General features: G+C 43.5%; 1 protein-coding gene across 1 annotated transcript in view; it reads left to right on the top strand.

The window, feature by feature from the left end:
* iqgap1 (IQ motif containing GTPase activating protein 1) overlaps window positions 1-23,170 on the top strand; it is a 42,822-nt gene continuing 19,652 nt past the window's right edge. Inside the window, exons 1-5 of the mRNA XM_086294742.1 lie at window positions 1-283; window positions 1,351-1,453; window positions 20,627-20,783; window positions 20,882-20,959; window positions 22,334-22,410. Coding sequence (XP_086150868.1) covers window positions 238-283; window positions 1,351-1,453; window positions 20,627-20,783; window positions 20,882-20,959; window positions 22,334-22,410 — 461 coding nt within the window. The 5' untranslated portion in view covers window positions 1-237. The remainder of the gene's footprint in view (window positions 284-1,350; window positions 1,454-20,626; window positions 20,784-20,881; window positions 20,960-22,333; window positions 22,411-23,170) is intronic.

The following is a 23,170-nucleotide window of genomic DNA, read 5'->3' as shown; positions in this document are numbered from 1 at the left end:
AGAACACACCCAGTGACATCAGTGAGGTTTGAAGAAGAAGAAGAAAAAAAAGCTCGCAACTCAAACTGTGCAGAGGAGGAACAAGAGGGCCGAAAGGTCCTGTGCGCTTTTCTTTCGGCTCTTTCTCGGCGTGTTGCTCTTTTCAAAGTTCTGTTGAGTTTGGGACTGAAGTTGCGCTTCAACTTTTCTTCGTGACTGCAGTGGAGCGCAGAGAGTCGCGTTTCTCGACAGAGGAGGATGTCAACTTCAGAGGAGGGAGACGGGCCCCGGCCCAGATATGGCTGTAAGTTATGCGCTTTCCCCCCGTGCTCACCTTGAGATGCCAGGCAGGAAGGCTTCCTTTAACCGCACACAGCCCCGGACCACAGTGGACACTGCGCTCACGCAAGACTCCTCCAAAAGTCCCGAAACAGACGTTGTATGTTAGTAGAAAGCGCTCACGGCGAGCTTGGCTCTTTATTTCTGACGGCATGATACAGCCTAATCATGACTTCCGCGTTTTAATAGCAAGGCATCGTAGAGCGGGGAAGCAGTTTCCCCGACTTTTTCCTTCTTAAATGCCGCTTTACGTCCAAGTTAGTTCGTACGTGGACGTGGGATGGGGACTGGACCTGGTGGAAACGGGACAGACGGCGATAGTCCAAAGTTTTGCGTCCTCGCACACATGAAGCGAACAGCTACCAACTTAACAACCACCGCCCATAAACTCAGACCTTTTGAGGCAACGTGTGGTGATTGCACTGTGACACTTTATCCACGCAGCGTGGAAAATGTGAAGTGGTTTGCTTAGCCGATGGTATGTCATTTATGAGTGGATACCAAACCTGGTTCCAAACAGGAGGCCGTTTCTGAAGTCTTAGCCCCGTATGTTCCGTTTCTGCTGAAAGCTGTTTTACCTGCTGAGGTGGTCCCTCCCCTCCTCTCGTCCCCATCCCCCTCCCATCATTATGTGGGAAAAACCCCACGGCTGTAGGGACTCATGCTCTGTGCAGGCCTCTGTGTAATCTCACGGGGAATCGCCCTGTGACTTCCTCTGCATTGTGTGGGTTACTGTTTGCCATCTCCACACACATGCATTCCCTAAAGTTACACGCACCTGTGTTCATGTGTGAAGCACAGATGACTTACAAACACGCTGGCTTTATGGAGAAAGTTAGAGGCCACGCTGCTGGTTGGAAAGATTTCCATAGTTATGCAAGCAAAACAAAAATTGATGAGGTGAACATTGTGTAAACGCTGTTTGTGAATAGCCACACTGTGAGGCTCTTTGTGCAGCAACACAGCCATAGTTTCTTATTTCCCATGTATTCCTGCTGTTTCAAAAGCATTCCTTGTGTTTCCTGCCTCCAGCTGTACTGGATGGCGTGGAGCGGCTCACAGCCGAGGAGATGGATGAGCGGCGCCAGCAGAACATGGCCTATGAGTACCTGTGCCACCTGGAGGAAGCCAAAAGGTAAGAAAGTCACTTCATCTGCAAGTCAGCTGAGCCTGCAGAGGCAGCAGGGTTCATGACTAAGAGCTGTGAGTCAGCTCGCAATGAGCCCCTGCACCTAGTGTCAGATTATATACACAGAGAATTATGTAGAAAACTACCAGTTTCCAAAAAGCTACAGAAAACAGACCAGAGACGACTCATAAGAAGGTCAAAGTGATCGGCCTTGTTGCCTTTTTTTTTTCTTTTTAAAGAATGTATGTCCAGTCTGAACTTGTTGCCAGTAAAGCTGGGCTGAAGCAACAAAAACACCCGGGACAGCATCCCAGCATCCCAGACTGGATTCAAAATCAGCGTCCAGAGTCTTTCAGGGCAGGGAGCTCGTCACCTCTCTGGGAAATGCTGTGATAGTGAAGGTCAAATGATCTGTGACACATGACATCACGGCTGTAAGCATTGCTGCACGGCTGTGATGTTCAGGCCTTCAGACAATTCTACATGTAAAAAAAGAAAAGGTGTTAATCATTTGTTGGGCTGAAGACCACTTGTGAAAACCACTTTCGCTGAACACAGTTCATCACTGTGTTCAACGAGCTCAAACCATGAAAACCATCCAGAAACAGTCTGTGGGTCCCATCCCCATTTAAATGGACTGAGGCAGAATATCAGACTGTCCTGTAATCTAACAACAAATATCAGAGAGGCTCAAACACTTTGTGTCAGTCACAGACTGAGGGGGACGGCCCGGGTTGTTATAGTTTAAATGCCAGCGTCCACGATAGTATCAGGGTACATTAGTGCATGTGGCACGGGTGAAGTGCTTATCTGTGAAGCCACTGATGACACATTAGGATACATACGAGGGTTATGTGTGTCTTTTAGGAAAGGCCATGATTGTTTCAGTGACACTGTGTCAACCCACAGTCTGTACATATTAAAGCAAGCCCGGCTCTGAAGTGAAAGAGTCTGGGTCGCCCACTGAAAACATTCAGCTCAATTTAAAACGAAGAATATTAGAACCAAACTGAGTTTAGTCGCTCTCGGTCCCCAAAACCCAGAGAATGTGGTTAAATGTTGCAACACAGTGAGAAAAATCCCGCCTGTCGTCCAAATGACTGAAAAGTGTTTCTGGCTTTAAAGAAAGGGAGAAAATGTCTTATCTGCGGCAGAACTCGTTCATGGCTTGTACGGCGGTGTCATCGTTTTCATTTCTGGCTAATCTGCCATCTGTTAACGCTTTATCGCTCACGACAGGCAGGCTGCACTTATTTAGTAATTTTGGCTCAAGATGTTTGAGGAGTTATGGTAATGTGAAGCATGCACGGGAAAATCTGAATAGCCAGAGCAAGTCACTGATTTGGTTCCTAATTCAACTGTATGTCTGCCCTCATGTAACCTGTGAGTATGAGATGTAACATTTGCTAGAAAGAAAGCAGGAGTCTATTTATTGACTGAAGCGTATCACAGCTTGACTGTTGCGTGCAGCGGAGACGTGTCATCGTTTAATCTCAACCTGTGCTGAAGTTACAGTTTGGAGAGAACAAGCAGCTTGGAAGTGACGTCTCTGAATGGCGGTGGTTTTGGTGCTGACTGCGTAACAGCGCGTCGCAATCCAATGTGATCCTTTCAGTGACTCTTTGATCTGACGGGTAAAACGTTTAGCTTTGGAGAACACTTGCTTTTTCTTAGGTGGGTGTCATGTGTGGTGCTCCACTCAGTGACCAGCGTTGAAATGTTGGAAGAAGTTCTAATGCTCTGTATGCTAACAAGCCCTACTTTCAAACATGTAGTGATGCTGGAGGTCTGTGGTTTCACTGGAGTAAAAGCCACAGGCGTACTCTGTTTACTTCTTTTCTTTGCTGTGTTGTCTGAGCAACACCCTGTGACCCCAACAGAAAGTCTCTATGAGGACCCTTGCAGTATGACTGGATACCTCAGTCGTCAGGGTGAGCGTACTTGAACATTAATTGCTAAATGCAGATCATCACACTTGAAAAGGTTCAAGCAGCCACACCTCATAACTTTATGTTGAGCCGACTTCTTGTTTTGGGGGTGATTTCGTTAGTACATTCATGACGAAATAGGTGAGGTCTGTTCTTTCTCTTAGACACGTGTGTGTGTGTGTGTGTGTGTGTGTGTGTGTGTGTGTGTGTGTGTGTGTGTGTGTGTGTGTGTGTGTGTGTGTGTGTGTGTGTGTGTGTGTGTGTGAGAGAAAGGTGGCGGTTGCCCGAGCTTGACAGCAGCCACGTATGTTTGCTTTCAGTGTGTGTGGAGTCAGCGCGGGCTCATGGGTTCAAAAGAGGAAGGATTGTGTTAGACAGGAAGTGACTCAGTCCCTGTTGATTTTAATATCTCCCACTGTTGCCACAGAAACCCACAGTTGTCATAGCAACAGGTTCCGGTGTGAGTGGAGCCGGGTTGCTGCGAGGCTGCGTGCGCTCTGATTCTGTGTGATTGTACTTCTGCAGTGAAGGTGTGTGTTGCCCCTCGTCCCTCACCGGCTCACACGGGCGGGCATCAGGAAATCCTTGGAATGATTTCGGAGTATCTGACATTTCTGCTTCAGTTGGGCGGCTTTTTTTTTACCCCTGAAATGCTTTCTAGGATTTGTAAATTTGGTAAATCAGGACACTTGAGAGGAAAAGAGCACATTTTAGGTGAGCAAAGCACTAAGTATGAAATGTGGGGTCACATGAGTTTCCTGTGTTTTTCACACTGCGTTGCTGGAGGAAAGCATATGTGAGACCATATTGGTAAATTCGATATTTAGCTAAGTTCTTGCCTTAGTTTGGGAACCTAAACTACTTCAAGTTGTCAGCATTAATATGCTAATAATATAAGATCACACCATTCAACATGTGACACTTGTTCATTTTTCTTACACATTTGCTGTGAACTACAAGACTTCACTCTGATGGCACAGCCTGCTGATCGCACAGATTGTCACAGAGCTGTCATTACACAGTTCAGAATGAACCCGATTATATAAATATAAAAATATGCCACAGCGTGCTGCTTTTTGGTTGGGATTGTCAGTCTGAAGGAATCAAGGGACGTTACATCAGTCTTTGAGAGGGGGGGCTTTTGGACGAGGACGAGCCCTGAAAGCCCTGCAGCTGTGTTCTCTGCGCTTCCATCCACATGCACTTCATCAATGTAGTTGGCTGAAAGAGTTCACAAATGCTGCTGGTGGTAAGTGAAGACTAAAACCAGATGCTGCTACTACAACTTTCTCCCACGAGGACTCAAAACTCCCTCAGGAAAATGAGTGAAAATCACTGTCGGATTGTAAAAGAAGGAAAATATTAGACACTGTTCAGCTGGATGCTAAACGATGTGCTCACTGCCCCGATCCCGGAGGAAGCAGACAGTCTTCCTGGTCAGGCAGCTCAGCAATTCCCAAGAGCTCAGTGTGATGCAGGCATGTCTGATACACACAGTGGCCTGGAGAAGCGTTTGGGCCTGTAATTATGGGCCACGTTTCTGTGCGTCAACATGAAACTTACTCTGATATAAAACTGGAGAAGGACTGTATGACGGCAGTCATTACTAATCTTTGAAATTACCATTAGTAATAGACTTTTTATCATAAAATGAAAGTTACAAACTGACCTCTACCAGCTGAATGAAAGTGGAGCTTTTAACCAGCACAGCCTCCCAGTTGGCATCGAGGAGCAGGTGCTGCAAAGACACGCCTGCCTGTGTCTGTTTGAATAGCGGTTACGTTACGTTGGCTTCGACTCATTAACACAGGACTTTTTGTCTCACTGTGAGCTCCAAGATCATTCCAACTGTTTCACTACCCATCCTGCATTGCAACAATGGCCTATGAGTGTGAAAATATATTTCAATATTTTGAAATCTTTGATATTATTTTGAAATCAGATTTCAATTTCTGATGTTGATGTTACTGTAATAGTGAGGTAGCAATCATCAAATGTAAAAGCCTCATCAATTATAGTGATAGTGACCACAGTGATCCTGACTGATGCTCATTTCTGCTGTAAGCTCCTTTTACTTGGGAGCGTTTGGGAATTGACTCGTTTCTAGAACAGCCTCAAGTGGCCATTGCAGGTACTGCAGCTGTTAGCACTTGTGTCTTGGCTTCATATCTCAGGCCTGAAGGTGGCGTTGGGCAGGACGCCCTGTTTTCTTAAAATTAACAAACATGATTTTTCAACATTTCTCTGGTTTGTGAATATCAGACAAACCTGGAGGAAAGGATTCAGTAACGCGTGTGTGTGTGTCTGTGTGTGCGTGCGGTCCTGGATAAACCAGTCTGGGTTATTTCCCGTCTTCACATTCGTTTCTACCAGACTTAATCCAACTGCCCCACTAGCTGATCACAGCTTTGTTTCAAGGGAAGTCTACGATGTTTGATGAAGACACAATTCCTCTGTTGATTTAAATAGTCTGTTGCCAGTAGCAGCACAGTATTTGCTCTTGACCTCTACAAGAACGACTCCTCTGAGTGACGGTGTCCCGGGCCGTTGGTGGCAGGAATCTGTTACAGTTGTTACATCAGAGTTTCAGGCAGTGAAGCGACTCCATGTAGGGAACACCTGCAGAGAAAGGCCGGGGCACAGGAATGCTGGGAGTGTGTGTGGTATGATATGAATGTATGTGACAGATGCACAGCAGGGCGTGAGCCTGTACCTGGCTGTGGGAATGCACTGCCACCGCTCCAACACTACTACTGTCAGATGTGCATTCAAGTGTCGATACAGACACAAGTGCCCGTTTCATACCTGCCAGCCCGGCAGACGGATGCAAACGACAGCAGGTTTTATCGCTCTTATCTTCATGTTCCCATTAAATGCACAGAAGCAAGCAGTGAGGCTCAGGCAACCTGCTCTTTATCACACCATATTTGAATGGTAAGTGAGTCGCGCACCTCTGCTGAGCTCCGTTCACTGGAGAGGCCATGATTATTATGATTATTTTCATTGTCTAGTAATCAAGCAGCTGCCCCCCCCCCCCCAAATGTTTCATGAAAAAGAAAAAATCCAAAGTAGAAATCCAGTCGTCCTGTTTGAGAAGTTGAAAGCAGCGTGTTTGGGTAACATTTACATAAGAAGAAACTTATCTTGTATCTAATGTTTCTGAAGTTTCGCTTCAATTTTCTTTCACTTTCTGCTCCTTTCGTGCAGTGTGCAGTGGGAATGCAGTCAGACATGTTTTCAGTGTGATACTATTTTTATTGATCCAGGCTACACATTCAGACATTTCATACATTGCCACAAGCAGAAAACAATTTCAAGTAGTCTCAGTGCACAGATGGCACATAGTGTCATGTGGGCTACAATTTTTTTTTTTTCTCATGATCATTTCCTGTCTGTATGTTCTGCAGTGTAGTGAAGCTGGGTACGAGTCACGCACTCAGCATATGTTTTCTGCAGATCACGATGTTGTGTTTGGGGTGTAGGAGCGGGTTGTGACAGGTTACCCCCCCCAAAGCTGATGGCACCATGCGCAGCATACTGTAGGCAGCAGAGGAGCATGTGTTTGTTTTGGCTGAAGAAGAGGGGCAGAGGTTACCTGTTTGATTTTACAGTATGGGCTGGTAAACAGATAGTATAGCTGGGTTTTTCCAGTTCAAAATTGGCCTTTAGCAGAGTGACTATACAAAAGGCATGTGTTACCTAATTGGACAAAAATGTGTGTGTTCCGATGTTATTTCTGTCCATTTGTTACAAAAAAATCAGTACTAGGGCTGCTCAATTAATCGAATTTTAATCACGATTACGATCTGGGCTTTCAACGATCATTAAAAATGACTGAGCCGATTATTAGCCCCTCCCTCATTTATCCGCGACACCTTAAAGGCCGGTCCGTGAAAATATTGTCGGGCATAAACCGCTCCGTGGCGCAAAAAAGGTTGGAGACCGCTGATTAAGAGGACCCGAGGGAAGCTCGGAAAGCTAAGCAGAAGTTATTTGGAGAGAAGAGTGACTGCCGTTGGTTGAAAAGAGAGGTAAAAAAAACTTCAGTGGTGTTGCACACTATTTTATATTATTTTTTAAAGTCATTGTTAACCCTTTAAAGCCGGTCAGAGCTGCACGCTCCGTGTTGTGTAACTATTTTTAAATCCCTGTAGAACCTGAACCGTGTAAGCTAGCGCAATAATTTGTTTTGCATATGAAACCGGAGGAGTTGTACTTACATCTGATGCCATCAGCTTGTCCTCGGCCACGGTTTCCTTCCACATAAAGCTTTGCAAAAATTGCATAAAAAGCGCTTGCAGGAACAAAAACATAATATTCCAGAAACACGCTTTGCCGATCTGATCAGCTGTTCGTAACACTTCCCACATTGAAACAGACGTCAGTGCGAACTATCACATGTCCGCCATTTCCTGGCCGAAACCGGAAGTGACGTCATTTTCGCGGAAATGTAGTTTTTTACTTGTAGGCCTTAAAAGCCTATACTGGTCATGTTTGACTTTTCTGAATAGTTGCTGGGATGCTTAGAACTCAAACATCACTGCTGGAAATAGTTTATTTTGATGCACATGCTGTTTTCTTTGCAAATTTGCATCATAGGATTGTTTTTTTTGTTTTTCCTGCAGTGTATAAAAATTGGTGTATCTCCAAAATAAAACTATGAAGACACTCAAAATAAATTTCCTGTTGTTGTAAACTATTTTGTGCAACTTTTTTGTTTTTAAAGTTTTGAGGGATAAACCTCTTAAATTTCTCCAAGTAGAAATATATGTAAAAAAAACAAAAACGATTTTCAATTTTTTTGTAGTTTATTGTACTTTTTTGCAATTAATGTAGTTACTATGGACTTAATGCATACATATTATTAAAATATGGGCTATAACAGTTGTATAGCAACTTGAAATGCTCCCACAAATGGCACTACCACATATAAAAAAAATAATATAATCTCTGGCGGACTTGGTTCTATAGTAGGTCTTAAAGGGTTAAATAAATATCGTCAAATAATCGAGATCTCAATTTCAGTAAAAATAATCGTGATTATCATTTTTGCCATAATCGAGCAGCCCTAATCAGTACCTTTATATGATATAGTTTATTTATTCCAGATTTGGAAAATAATCTTGTTACAACAATAACAAAAAAATTTAAAATGTTTTGGGGGAAAAAAAGGAATTTAAAAGAAAACATTGAGTGGCAGTTATTTTAGGAAGGAAAAACTTTGTCATCTTCCAACTTGAGTTTCTTCTAATTTGTCCATTGGACATGAATTCTTGTTTTGTTTTGTTTTTATTAAAACTCACAGCCTGTTCAAAAGAACAAGGAGGAAGTGATAAAACTATTGTCCAGGCGTAGGTGGAATCCTGACTGACTTTTATGGTCAGATCAGAGATCAGACTCACCTGTCAGGTTAAAGAAGTAAAACGACAACAAACAATGCTTTTACCCGCAGACACCACGTGCATCACTCACCATGAAAATGTTATAATTGATAACAGAGGTGTGGGTACGTAGTCAGTTTGTGCTTCGTACCTTCTCAGAAGCACTTCAGTCACCAGGTCAGTGTGTACCACCGATGTCGTCTGCCATCTGTGGTATTAGTCCTGCCGCTGACAGCGCGCTGAGATGGCGAGATTAAGAACAGGAAGGTGTCTGGCTTTGTTTTCTTTTGTGAGAGTGTGGTTCATTTTCAGGTCTATTAACAGCTCACAGAAGTCAGAGAGGATGTCTCGTACGTATTTACATGACAGTTTTCCTGCAAAATGTTAGAAAGGATTTGGATTTGAAAACTGAAAAGAAATGGCAGTGCAGTTATGTAAATGACTGAAACAGGTTGCAATGACTCGTTGCTGGAACTTTCCGTTATAAAGCTTAGATTAAACCAGTTTTGAGTCCCTCTTTGATTTGGAGCTCAAGAGGCGGTCGTGCTTTGGTTGTTGGACAGACGAACAAATGAAATGTGAGAATTCGTGGCACTGATTAGGTGCTATGCTAACGGTTTCCCCGCTGGTCTCAGTACTAAGCTAACCTCGCTGGCTGCTGGTTATGTTCAGCACACACAAACGAGAGTGAACTCTGCAAGAAACCGAACATGTGAATCTAAAAAAATACGCCAACGATTTAAGCATTTTTAGGAAAGTTACATCGAATCTAACTTAGCGCTGTAGCTTACTTTCCATAACAGCCACTCGTCATGTGTAGCCCACATAACTGCTCTAAGATCATTTATTGTATCCATTATGTTTAAGGTCACTGCAAATGATGAACCCAGTCATTGTTCTTTATTGATTCCCCTTCTCTGATCTTTTTCCTCCCACACACACTTCGCAAACAGAATTTGGGTATGCTTTGCACGAGAGTTGAACCTTTACTCTGAATAAGACAGCACAAAGGTCAAATGATGCTGTGAAGCTCTTAGTGTAATGCTACCAGGTCTCGTACACAACGACAAACAAGTTTCTTTCTACTATTCAACCTCAAAGCCAGCCATACTGCTGTGATGTAACTGTAGATACCTGTGTGCAGGTGTTGTGCTCCAAAATACTGCACAGTTGTAGTTGATTAGTTTGGGATTTTTTTCATGGACTTTGGTAATAAATTTGAAGGTGAACTAACAAAAAAAACCTAACTTGTTGCCATGACGACAGCAGAGTTTACCTGTGATTTCACCCTCGCTGACACTGACTGACATGCTGCACTCAGGCTGTTTTTGCTCAGATGAAATCCATCCTTCAGGTCATAGTAAATGCTGTTTGACAGCAAAGGTGTGTCACCTCTTAAAATGGGGAAAACATTTCGCCCATCACTTAAGAGCGATGAGAATTTCTTCACAGACGAGGTGGTCGACAGTGGGGAGAGATATCACAAGTGGCACAGTGAGGTGGTTGTTGGGTTACATCATTGGCAGCTGACGGCCACTAAGCTCTTGTTATACGAGTGGAAATCTTTGGGATTTTTGTGTAATCTGTTTAAATCCTTGTACTTTATTCAGCATAAATTCTATAGCAATAACTCTATATTGAAAATCAAACTGCTCTGCTCCCTTTCAATTAGAGAAGTAACTAGTTCAGTCAACCTCACGGCAGATATGAGCTGACGGTGCAGTCAACGAATGCGACTGCCGCTAACAACATCCATTTTTCCTTCTTTCTTTTTGTGGCTGCTGCTACTTCTCTCCCACACTAAGAAACTCTCTTCCCGCAACACAAAATCCACTCACACAGGCGCATTAAGCTGTATCTACCTTCATTTGCTTAATGAATTAAAATGCTCTTGGTGCAGATTGTGTGTTTCTCTCTGCTTTCACAATGCTCTAAGCTAATGCTAGCCTTTCTGCTAACCAGAGGTGTGGCTGAGTCACTGCAACAACAATTCACTGACGCTTTTCTTCATGAAGGTTTAGCCAAGTATGTTTATTATTATTTGTCTTGTTAAAGAAAGCAATAAAATTAATAATTGTGTTGTCCTGTTAATGCTATGCAGTGAGTGTTAATTTTATCAGTAGCTCAATAGCCACATTAGATTTTACAGCTAATTAGCTTTGACAGCTAATGTGGCTATTGGGTAACTGACAATAGCTAAAAGGCTAATATTAATGTGTGCGCTGGATACATTAATATTTATGACAGCCAGAGCTTCACTGACATCTCAAAGTTCCTCATGTTGTTAAGTCTTGTGAAAGTCTATTCTTCAAGGGTTCGAGGTGTTGGGTGAAAGTGAAAGAGGCCAAAGATGTATTTATCAATTAACATATATCTTCTTTTTTTCAGGCGAACTTGCATAAAAGGTTATAAGCTTTATTCTTGGCCACGGCAAGAGACTAGGAATCATTCTTTTATATGTAAGGCAACAACAGATGTCAGGTTGATATAGTGGATTGTCATTTATGCTTAGAAATATCTACTCATATATGCTTAGAGTTTTATAATCACTGTCATGTTGGTAGAGGTTTGATCCTTAGTAGTCTGTGGAGACTCTGTGTGCCTCCCAGAGCACTCTGGCATGCACACAACTTAAGGTCTGGAGAGAGGTTATATCTGCTCTTACTGATATATGGTATAGCAAACACACGTACATCTGTTTAAGTCTAAGTGCCTTTTGTTTAGATGAACGGCTGGACTTCCAGACCAGCAGGTTTAGGGAAGTCGTTTATGGGGTCACACACTGACCACCCCCCCCCCCCCCCCCCCCAACAAGGTATTCTTTGTGTGTATGTAGATGTCATATGTTAATGAACCTATGTAAATTCATGTAACCTCAATAAAAGAGCAGTGTTACGGGGGAGCGGACGAGAGCGACTGGGGTCAAGCGAAGGGACGGCGTTTGTCCAGTTCTCTCCCGTGCACGAGAGACATAAAGAACTTTGCCTACTCGTGTCTTGCTTTTGCTGTGTAATTAAATTGTCTTCAACATTCCAGCGAATAGGTTCAAGCTACAAACCTATCAACAGACAAGACTGTTTTCCTAACTTTATAAAATAAAATTTAAGACATGAATAAATCCGCGAACATAATTTTACTGAAGTGACATTTGATTAGTAAAATAAAAAAATGACATGTTGGTGTTGTTTATTTGGACTACATTTATTTTAGCTCTGTGTGAGTCTTTCACTGCACGCTGCTCACATTTACACTCACACTAGTTTTCTGTTCCCTGCTCTCGGTATCACTGAGTGCACCCCTCACAGCTGTGCTGAAGAGAAATTAATCTAAATTAAGGTTGACACAACACATTATGTTACATGGAGTTATCACATTATGTGACCTGTAAACTCTTGACCCTTTGCTATTAGCTTGCCTCATGCTGTGTTAGCATAGTGTTGAATATATGATATGAGAGAGAGATCTGTGGAGTGCAGAATATCTCATCACACATTAACCCGTGACGCGATAAAGTTTCTTTCTTATTGTCTTCTTAATACGTGGGAATGGTGCGACGCCACTGTCTTTTAATCTTAGCTCAAGAGAAGCCAGTCGAATAAACCACCTATCATGCTAAACACAAGGATCCTCTGTGTTTTATCTTTTATCTGAGCTTATCTGACACCCACAGTACTGAAAAGAAGATTTTAGGAAGTTTATGCTTAAAAAAGGAAAACGAACATCGATTGCATGGACGAGGAGAATTGAAGCAACAGCAATGAAAGGCTTTAAACTGTAAATCTGTATTTTGGTGTTGAAGTTAAGATTAGGACTGTCCCCATGCCGAGCGTCATGTTGCAGTGTAAAACAGAAGCCCGGTGTTCTCACCCTTCAAGAGCAGCACAGTTCCTCCTAAAGCTCCGGCCAACTGCCTGCAGTTTCCTGTTTTCAAAAGTTTCCCAACGCTGTTGTGTACAGCTGCTGCTGCTGCTGCAATACCTGTTACGTAATGTCACAGCCAGCGTAGGAGGTGAAAAATGGCCTCTTCGATGCCATTACAGTCGTCAGGTGACTAAACCTGAAGGCTCAGCTGATGTGCTGATTCCATATAAATGAAAAGCTTCCAAGGATGACATTTTTGTTTTATTCATTCTGAGCAAAGTTTTATTTTTGTTGATGAAATTTCAGTTAAAAACACTTGTTTACTAGTTTCTTCTCTTTTTCTTTGCTTGGTTGTTTTAACAGGAAACTCAGCTTTCCTCTGCTCTTTGTGCCTTTTGAGACATGAGTCTTCATCGTAGTATTCAGTGTAGTATTTTGGGTATTTGTGTAAATACTACCTGCTGCCTGTTTCCTGGGAGACAGCGAGGCGTCCCAGAAAACAGGCCTGAGTCACTCGGCTGGCAGTAAACAGTTGAGAATGAGGGAATGAGATGGGAATGAAAGGGAGAGGGATTAGTGCTCCATAAAGGCCCTGCGGGAAAGGTCCCGCCCTACCTCCACCTGTGAAACCTGAGACTGCAAGTTACACTCTGGACTTCACAATAGTTTCGTCCCTGCTCACCAACCCCCTGCTGTACTGTACATCAGCTGTTATTTGACCTCAGGTGACCTCGTCTGGGACTCGAGTAAAAGCAGGTCGGACGTGCTGGGACTCTTGGGCTCTACGAGAGCTGCTTTGCATACTTCAAAGTTCCAAGTCGTCCTTATTTTTCGGATAAGTTTGTTCATCTTCTGTCTTAAAAAGGCTTTTTGAGTCCTGATAACGATAAGGTTTCAGCAGCAGCTGTTTGGGGACCGCTGCCTTAGATAACTGCATTATCTACATCAGCTCTCTCTAACATCATACAGAGTCAAGGACAGGAAAAAGTGTCTGAAACAAAGCAGCTGGTGTAGCCTGAATCTTGAGCTTTTGTTGCACATACCTGCATATGTGCTGAGCTCACGTTTATCACGAGAATGCAGCAGAATGTCCAAGGTGGCAAATAATAAATCCATCAAAGCCTTCTGTAGCATAAAGGACAGCAGAGGGTTGTGTGGAGCAGGCGTGGGTGAGTGCAGGGTAACGTGGTTGGCTTTGCTGTCACAGACAGGACAGGCTGTTTGACTGTGAGTGGGGAAAGTGCAAGGTCACTTGGTGCACAGATTCCAGTGTTGCAGCAAAGCATGTAATGGACAACTTGGCTTTGACTCATCTTTCTTTGTATTCCCTCCTGTCATTTCTCTCCTCGTCTCCCTCCATCACTCACAGCCTCGTTTTCCATGAAACGCAGTCAGATTCCCGCTGGGCTGGATTGGCCTGTGGTGTTAGAGTTGTGGCTGAGCATACACACCTTCCTTTAGCTTCACAGAGCAGGACATAGAGGCCACGTGTGCCTTGACATTGTGCTGCTGCTAGATAAGGCTCACCACACATCATTTGCCTTTCCAGCTATTATGTAAACACCACTTCCTACCCTTCTCTTTTCAGGCACACACAGAAATAGGTCTGTAATGCTGGGGAACAATGCGAGACTGAGAGCACGTCGATAAGTGCCGAAGCTTGGCGCTGTCGCCACTCAGCCTTTTCCTGCTTTTCTCCACAGCTCGGTCCATCCACGGGCTAAAAGTGGCCCAATGTTAGGCCTGGTGATGCATGTGTTTCTGCTCATCGCACCAATGAATACGTGTGTCGCAGGATCGTTCTCCACAGGGGCATTCCCATTTTAACCAGGATGGTAATCCTGCAAACTGCCAATGATTTGATGAGGTCCCAGATATTTCTCCTGTTGGATTGGGTGTCACAGTAAAATAGCATAGAAATCAAACCTGCTGCACAGCACGGTTATTGCATGTATTACATGACGGAACTAAATGTCCAACCACTTCGGGCTCGTCTGGTTTGGGAGGTTTCAGTCAAATGCTGCATTCATGACACGAAGAAGATTTCAGGTGGAGCGAGCATCGTTGGACAAACAGCGGCTGCTGTGGTTTGGTAAAAACGTGGTCACATTTTCTGTGATTGTTATTCAACAGCCACTCCTTTCTTGTTTGGCTTTCATCACAGAGCCCTCAAACAGAAGCTCTCATCGAGCTGTAGCTATGCAGACTCCTGTCACAGCATTCATCTATACGTTTCCCCTACACTGTGACCACAACACTGTGCAATCAGTTCAAGTGATTCATGGCTACTCAGCTAATTCAGTTCACTTGCATTAGAACCAAATAAACCGTATCAGCATTCCCAGGTTTAGCCAATCCAGGATTATCCAGTTAATCCTGGATCTTTTAAGCGATGTAAAAAGAACAAGCTCCATAGGTGTGGACGTGAGGCTTTACTGGTGCTTGGCTCACTAAACCAAAACTTATTCTTACAGTTCTGTCACAATATAACATATAAACTACAATTTGATCAAAGGTTTCTTTTGTAATCAGCAGGAAATGTATTTAACATAAATGAACTAGTTAGACTAACCATAAAAGCTTTGAGCGGCTGTCTCGCTGTCTCTGACCTCAGTTGCTGAATTTTCTAGTGTTACTAGCACTCAGGATTTAGTTGGACTCCCATGTGAAATAATCTGGTTATAAGTGGTAAAAAATTAAAAGCATGAAATGAAGAAAGATCCTCAACTAGGTGTGAGATCATTCTGTCCGACCGTAATAAAACAGCACTGAGTGTGGTTCATGCTATCATAAGCAAACATATAGACTTCTTTTGATCATGTGACTAAAATGCTGAATTGTCATTTCCTGTGGCAGTGCTTGACTTCCCCTTTTTAGTAGGATTGTCCTCATAAAGGACTTTTTATTTTCCCCTCAAACATCCAATTTCTAAATGCTGGTTTCTTAATTACGGTTCATCAGTGTAATTACCTGCCTCACATTAGACACATGTCTATCATACTAAACCAATATAATTTCACTAATGTGCACACTCGACTCACTGAAGCACATTATCGTTCTTTATAGCCCTGACCTAACTGTTCCAAACAATGAGGCATTGAAACCTATGAGGCCGCTCCCTGAGAGGCATCGGGCAGCAGTGACTCAGCTGTACAGTAACCAGGCGTGTGGCCTGCACAGCCTATATTTCTGAGCTGTTATCAAACGTTAACGGTGTGTCTGTGTCCAAAAGTGAAACCTGGGGAAAAGGGAAGCGGCTGAAGTTAGCTTATGTTATTAACGCTCCGCCTCAATCTCAAACCCACCATCCTAGCAAAGAGAGTGCAGGGCAAGTATAGGCCGTTTGATTTAAGTCATGCAGGAAAACAAGAGGAAGCTCCTCGATAGCAGGCAGAGGCGTGGTCGGTGTGTCTTCCTGGAGTAACAGCGGTCAGTAGCAGACCTCTTCCTATGAGACTGACCTCTGAACTCAGCACTGACATCGGCTTCCTGAAAGCGTGCAGGATCTGAGGAGGAATGAGACAATAATTCCTGCAGTTTCCCTCTGTGTCCTGTGCTGTTAGAGTAGAATAGTCTTTGTCTTTATACAAGGACAACAACATAACTGCTGTGATCAGCAAAATAACATTAAGTATAAATATTAAAAATGATAAATAGATTATTTAACCTGAGACAGTGCTTATATAGGGGTACATGAGTGTCCTGACAGTTATCAGTGCACCTCGTTGTATGTGGAGGGGTGGGGCTGATGGAGGCCACAGCCCGAGGAAGAAGCTGCTCTTGGTCTGTTTGTGTGGGATTGTATTAGTCTGTGGTGTGGGCTCTCCAGCCGTACGGCCCTGCCACAGTCCAGCAGCAGCTGTGCAGCTTCTGCACCGCACTGTGATGCAGTCTGTGAGGATGCTCTCTATGGTGGTCCTGGAGAAGTTGAGCAGCAGTTTCTGGGGCTGGAGCTGTGCTTCCTAAGGAAGGACAGCTGTCTGCTTTTTCAAAAGAAAAGGTTCCTTTCAAAACAAAGATCTACGGGTCCAGCAGCAGATGTTCAGCTCGAGGCTGATTATTTGCAGTGCTGGGGACTAACAGAGTACATGTACTGCCGTTACTATTTAAAATACAAAATATAAGTAACTGTATTCTGTTACAGTTACCGTTTAAAAAGGTGGTATTCAGAATACAGTTACTTTGCTGAAATAAATGGATTACACGGCGGTCTTTTCCTGTTTCATATGTTGGGCTATGCCCTCTCTGTTTTTGGGGCTCTAGAGGCTCTGATGTCTGTGTCTCAGTCTCGTGGCCCATGTCACCTCTACTTGCAGCAGCATAATGATGTGAAGAAATATTTAAAAAAATTATTCACAAAAATGATTTAATATGAAGGCAACAGGCAGAGTGTTACAGGCATCGCCCTAAAGCATGTAGCCTGATGGGCAGTGTAGTCCGTGCTGCTGCGAAAATGGACTGTCATACCCGTGATGTGTCTGTGAGCGAGGGAGGGAGAAAAAGGAAAAGTACGAGCTGTCACCGAGCAGAAACGGGAGCTGGAAGCATGTAAATATAATAATAACCACTGCAGCCAAAAAGAGAGCCCGACGAGCCCAGCTGTAAGTAAGCTATTAAGACTCGACTGTACACTGTGTTCGTGTTTTCCTCTGAAACAAGAAGTTCAGTTGGAGCAGCCTTTCAGCCTCTCTCTGTCTCTCGCTAGCAAAGTTGACCCAGACAACAAAGTAAAGCTAGTTTTCAGCTACGAGCCCGACACGAACCCGACGTATTAGCCAGAGGTCCCTTTACTACGGTTCGGAGCCGCGGACCTATTTTATATTCGCGACGAATCGTTTTCTATACGAGATCGCTGCAGAAAGTGCAGCCTTACCTAATGTCCACCTACTGTTACTCATTTATATTAAGATTTAAACATCAAGTTGGTATGACGAGTAGCCTTCAGTAATAGTAATAAATCACACAACAATAGTACATTCATGTAGTTGTAAACAGCATGATAATATATTAAGTGATCCAAAGTATTCAGAATACGTTACTGTCATTGAGTAACGTAACGGAATAAGTTACAAAATACATTTTGGGGCATGTAATCTGTAGTGGAATACACTTTAAAAGTAACCTCCCAACACTGGTTATTTGGCCTTGTAGTTTATTCTGCATATTACTGTTACATTCACAAACTTCTACAGCTCCACAGATGAGATTTATTATCAGAATGTAACAACTTTAGAATTCCTGTCTTTAAAAAATCGTCCATGTCTGAATCACAGCAGTGTAACGTTATTGTCATCATTATGAAACCACACTCATGTAGATTGATTTAGTTTGATGTCTTCTTACCATTTTAAAAAAGTAACCTGAGCTTGAGCCTGGTTTTCACACACTGCATTACATCATGTTAGCTGTCTGTGCCATTAGCCATTAGCCATTAGCCACTCCTTTGGTTTTACAGAAGTGATTAAACTGAAACTTAAGTAAAAGCAGGACGATGAGCATCAAACATCTGCAGTTCTTTGTGAATACGTATATTCAGTGTGAGTGTCAGCACTGAATGTTAGTGCTTTTCAACAGAAATCATTAAACTGGTACTTCCAGTGTAAACTGTTGCTAGCTAGTATACATACTGAAAGCTGTCTCCTAAATAAGGACCTTGTTGGAAAAAGTATTAAAAATAATCTTAATTGTCACTAATTTGCTTTGTCTCATGCTTTTAGTATCGGTCCAATATTATCATTGAAGTGTGACATGTGAACATTTGATTTGGTTTCGTTTCACAAACATGAATCCTGACTTAATGTCCGTGTGAAAGCGTGCAGCTCTTAAACTGTTTTGTCGAGTGGGACAAAAAAACTTGATATCAGAAGTTTTCTAATGGTGATCTTTTTGGTATGACATGAATGTAGCTTTAGCCTTCGATGAGCTTGTCCCAGAGGACGTTCTTGAACCGTCACGTCTTTGATAAGACTGTTTACAGCCACTTTAGAGACTTCAGATAACATTTTCATATTTGTGGTTATTTTTTGAATTGTAGACGCCTGTAAATGTCACACGGATCATTTTTGGCAGCTCTTTGCCATAATTGACGACAAACAATTCAGAGATCCCATTCATGGCCGCCGTCCTTCCCAGTTAAGTGGAGGGTGTGTCTGTGTTTGGGGGAAAAGGGGAATGTGTATAGCCTTGATAAAAGAGCCATTACTGAGCAGCCTTTGTGGAGCCTTTCACTGCTCCCATGTGCAGTGAAAGGGGGGGCTTGTTCCTGCCTGGCAGGCCCGAGCCCTGCGCTGTGGGTCCATCACCTCAGCCTCAATAGCAGGCCTGTCTGGAGACCCTGTGTCACGACTTCCTGAGAGGGAAGTTGTTTCAGCTGGTGGTTCGCTGGCTTCTCACGTTGGAAAATGTTGCTGTGAATGTTTCGTCACACAAGTGTTTTAACAAGAGCTTAGACGTGGATATTGCCTAAAAATGAGCCTCTGTACTTTGTATTTGATTGAATAAAGTCAGAGACAGTTTTCACAAGTGTGTGTGTGTGTGTGTGTGTGTGCGCGTGTGTGCGTGCGTGTGTGCGTGTGCGTGCGTGCGTGCGTGTGCGTGTGTGTGTGTGCGCGTGTGTGTGTGTGTGTGCGTGTGTGCGTGTGCGTGCGTGCGTGCGTGTGCGTGCGTGCGTGTGTGTGTGTGTGTTAAGGACAGTCTGTCTGTAGGAAGAAAGGAATCTTGTAATCAGCGTAGAGTTAACCTTGTGCTGTTTCTGAAGAGTGGGAGTGTTTCCTTAGCGAATGCAAACACAGGCTGTCTGTTCACAAGAACACATTTCATTTCACTGCCTTCACACTGTGACGTTACACAGATAAAACTCAGAGTAGTTTCATAACCAGTGTTAGAGCAGAAAAGTTCACCATGCTGTTACACGCCGCCATGATGCTTTGCTGCAGGGATCATTCCTCCTTTAATGAGTGTAAACTGACCCGTATTTAAGAGAATGAAAGGAGATGACAGGGTGATTTAAATTACATACTAACATTGGCTGGCTTCATATGTTGTTACTGGTAAGTGACATTTGCTGGTGGAATCTAGTCCACCAGTTGCGTCCCAGTGAGAGAGCTCAGCGTGTCTGCTCGGTGGCCCGGGGCTGACACTGTCACTCAGCGGGAATGCGCCTCCACAGTGTGACCTGGAAGAAATGAAATGTCACGCGTGAGGAATGCTGAGGGGTTAGCAGCACTAACCAGGTTAGGGGGGTTTGTTGTCTTGGAGCTGCAGAGAATTAATACTGATGTGTGAAACGGATCAACACAGGAAGGAAAGCTGTGCTCTTTCCCCCTGAGATCAAGTCAAGACACTAGTTGGATCCTTTTTAACTGTGAGGTTGGACCTTTTGGACCTGCGGCATTAATATTAAACCCGAGCAGGGCTTACTCCTTATTCATAATAACCAATGAATCAGGCTATGGTAGGAAAATGTTTCTGTGGAAACTTCTGATGGCCGATGTGTTTATATTTTAATGGCATTTATCCTGAAATAAAACTTGCTATACAAAAAGAACCGTTTTAGATGAAAGTGTTTTGCTCTTATTCTAATAGCAGGGGTGGCAGTCATGGAGGTGCAGTGTTGCTATCTGCACGTGCTAACACTAGCGTGCATTACATACAAAAAGTTGTTTGTGCTTTGGGTTAAAAACCAAAACTTCTCAGCTGTACTTCAGAGCAGGTTTCTGAGTATTTGCCAGAAAATGATCTCGAGAGCGGTCTTGCTAAGTGTGTTGAATTAGCTTATAGCTATCGGCTATGGTTAGCTTTTTCGCCTTTAAACCTATTGGGGGAAATCTAAACATCAAGACCAAATGTTCTTTGCATGCATCTGTGATATTTGCTTTTAAATGCTGTGAGCAATGACTCACTTTGTTTCATGGCCTTTAAGAGGCACTGCAGTGTTTCCATCTTCACTTGAAGTTGTGCTTTTTGTTGACTGTAATGCATGATACGTGTTTGTGCTGCCCTCCTTGCAGATGGATGGAGGCCTGCCTGGATGAGGACTTGCCTCCAACAACAGAGCTGGAGGAGGGGCTGAGAAACGGCGTTTATCTGGCCAAACTGGGCAACTTCTTTGCGCCGCAGACAGTTTCCCTCAAGAAGATTTACGACCGTGAGCAGACACGTTACAAGGTGAAAACATGCAGATGTTTATGCATTTGTCATTTATTTACTGTAATTTGTTACTGTGAGCCTTTGTTCTCCTCTGATGTAATACGTCTCTCTTACAGGCGACTGGTCTTCATTTTAGACACACAGACAATGTCATCCAGTGGCTCAACGCCATGGCAGAGAAGGGACTGCCAAAGGTAAGGCCGGCTCAAAGCCCACAGGGGACACAAATGTGCACAAACTGTCAGTTAAGCATTTACAACAGAGACTTACTGGATTGTGTTGGTTTTGCATATTGTCAGCCAGTTACGTGATGCCAGTGCTCACATTCAAAGCACATGCTTTGTTTGACATTTCAATTTCTCACCCTCAAGACATCAAATGATCCCAGGTAGCCTGAGCTAAGCTTGCAAAGAAGTGTGCTAGAGATGACGTTACAGTAAATATATGACAGGGTGTCGGTCCTGCAGCCAGTGACTGTTAAGAGTAGTTCTTTGTCAGATTTAAATAAGCGGCTTAAGTCCTACAGTATTAATGCTGCCGTGTCAGTGTTGGGGGGGTGGGGGGCCATTCCTCCGACCTTGTTGTTTTCATGCGTTTGTCAGAATGGGAAACTGCTGGGACATTAAAAGTCACACAGTTTTAGTTTATTGCTCAGAATGTTTGGAGACACTTACTTTACCTGATGAGCTTTTTTTTATCAACCAAGGTCATGATAGCAGCTACAGGTAATATCAGATTACAAATAAGATGCCAACCCCACAAAAAAACAGTTCTTTATTTTTACTTTGTTCTTGCATTTGAGTGGGATGTCAGAAACTGAGCTGTTTGTCTGACCTGAGTGGGTGTGGGTTTTTTTTCCTGATAATTCAAACCAAACGAATGAACAATCGGATGGAAAAAGAGCTCGATGGCCACGGCTGCCAGACGACAGAGAAGGATCCTCAGAGCAGCGCTGAAGTGCAGCTCACCAATACTCAGTTTAAAGAGCCCTGCCGTCCCTGTGCATCGTGACAGAACGGTGCTTTACCCTCGTGTCAAATGTTTAAAATGAATCACTAAATGTAGCTTTTATATGAAAAGAATGAGTTTTAGGTTGATTCCCATTTTTGATGACAGCAGCGTTTTTCAGAGTGACTGATTGCTTCAAACAAGCTTTCCCTTCAGTGGACGTTGACTTTGATACTGTGGTCTGAACTCCTCGGACGCTCGGAGTGCTTTGGAGAAGTTGGCAGGTTTGTAAACTGTCCATTCAGGACAGTAAAGGAGCACTCAGCCTAAAATGAGGAAACACTGGCCTGTTGTAGTAACGAGGCTCCTTTGTGAGAAATTTCCACATGAGCAAACTGGCAGCGGGTCATTTAGTTGGACGTGAATAAAATCGACTATCAGACATGAAAATGACCCGCTGGTAGCTGTGTTAAATGTTTCATTCCAGTTGTGCCACAGAGGCAGCGCCAGGGCGTGTGAATAGAAGAGCTGCATTGAGTAATCCCACCATTGAGCTAATATACTGAGTCACTCCTGCACACATGCTGCGACATGATGAAGCCGTTGTCTCTGTGTTTCAGATCTTCTACCCTGAGACCACAGACATATATGACCGGAAGAACATGCCACGCTGCATCTACTGCATACATGCACTCAGGTTTGTGTCTCGTCCTTTGAGTTTGATTTGACAGTAAGGACCCAGCTTTAGCTGCCCTGCAGTTCAGACTGCTGCTGAGGCTCTTTTTTTAAAAGCATTAAAGCCTGGAGCGCTCAGCATATGGCGTGACTTTTGAAAAAGGCTCCAACAATGGGTCTGTGACACTGAGGTATCCAGCGGCACAGAGTATGTGCTCATTTGTTTTGATTGCACGCTCAGGTGTAAAGGATGTTGATGCCTTCAAAGCCAGCAGAGCAGATGTTGTCATTGCTCTGAGCTCTGTAATTACCCTCCTAAAGAAAACGCACACATGCACTGCCACAGAAATGTGCTCTACTGTAAACACTGAAGTGTGTGGTTTGTCCAACTGGTGCTGTGAGCAGCTGTACAGCAGCTTGTAAACCTTCACGGTTACTGTGGTGGTCAGTGTGTTAAGGCGGCTCTGAAACATCTTCTCAGATTAAGACATGGTGCCTCTGAAAACTGCCATCCCAAATCCTTCTTCTTCATCCTCTTGTGCTGCTGCTCTACTTCACAGCAAAACTAACTTTCCTACCTGTAACCTTCAGAGTTCACTTTTACACATCGCTGTTGTTCAGTCTAAATATCCTTTTAGCCCCAGGTCAGCTGAGATCATTTATAGGCACATGCTGAATAATCACGTCTCCTTGGTTTGAACCTCTTCACAGTGATAATTAAAAGTAGTATTTCCAGCCTTTAGCAAAGGCACATACAGTACTTTTCATATATTTCATACATA

This window comes from Aulonocara sp. 'chitande type north' Nkhata Bay, linkage group LG1, assembly GCF_057382095.1.
Source record: "Aulonocara sp. 'chitande type north' Nkhata Bay isolate Kocher_YH1m ecotype deep benthic linkage group LG1, A_spYH_male_GT1.1, whole genome shotgun sequence".
NCBI lineage: Eukaryota > Metazoa > Chordata > Actinopteri > Cichliformes > Cichlidae > Aulonocara > Aulonocara sp. 'chitande type north' Nkhata Bay.
Note: the sequence above shows the minus strand (reverse complement) of the source record. Positions and strands in the feature narration are given on the sequence as shown.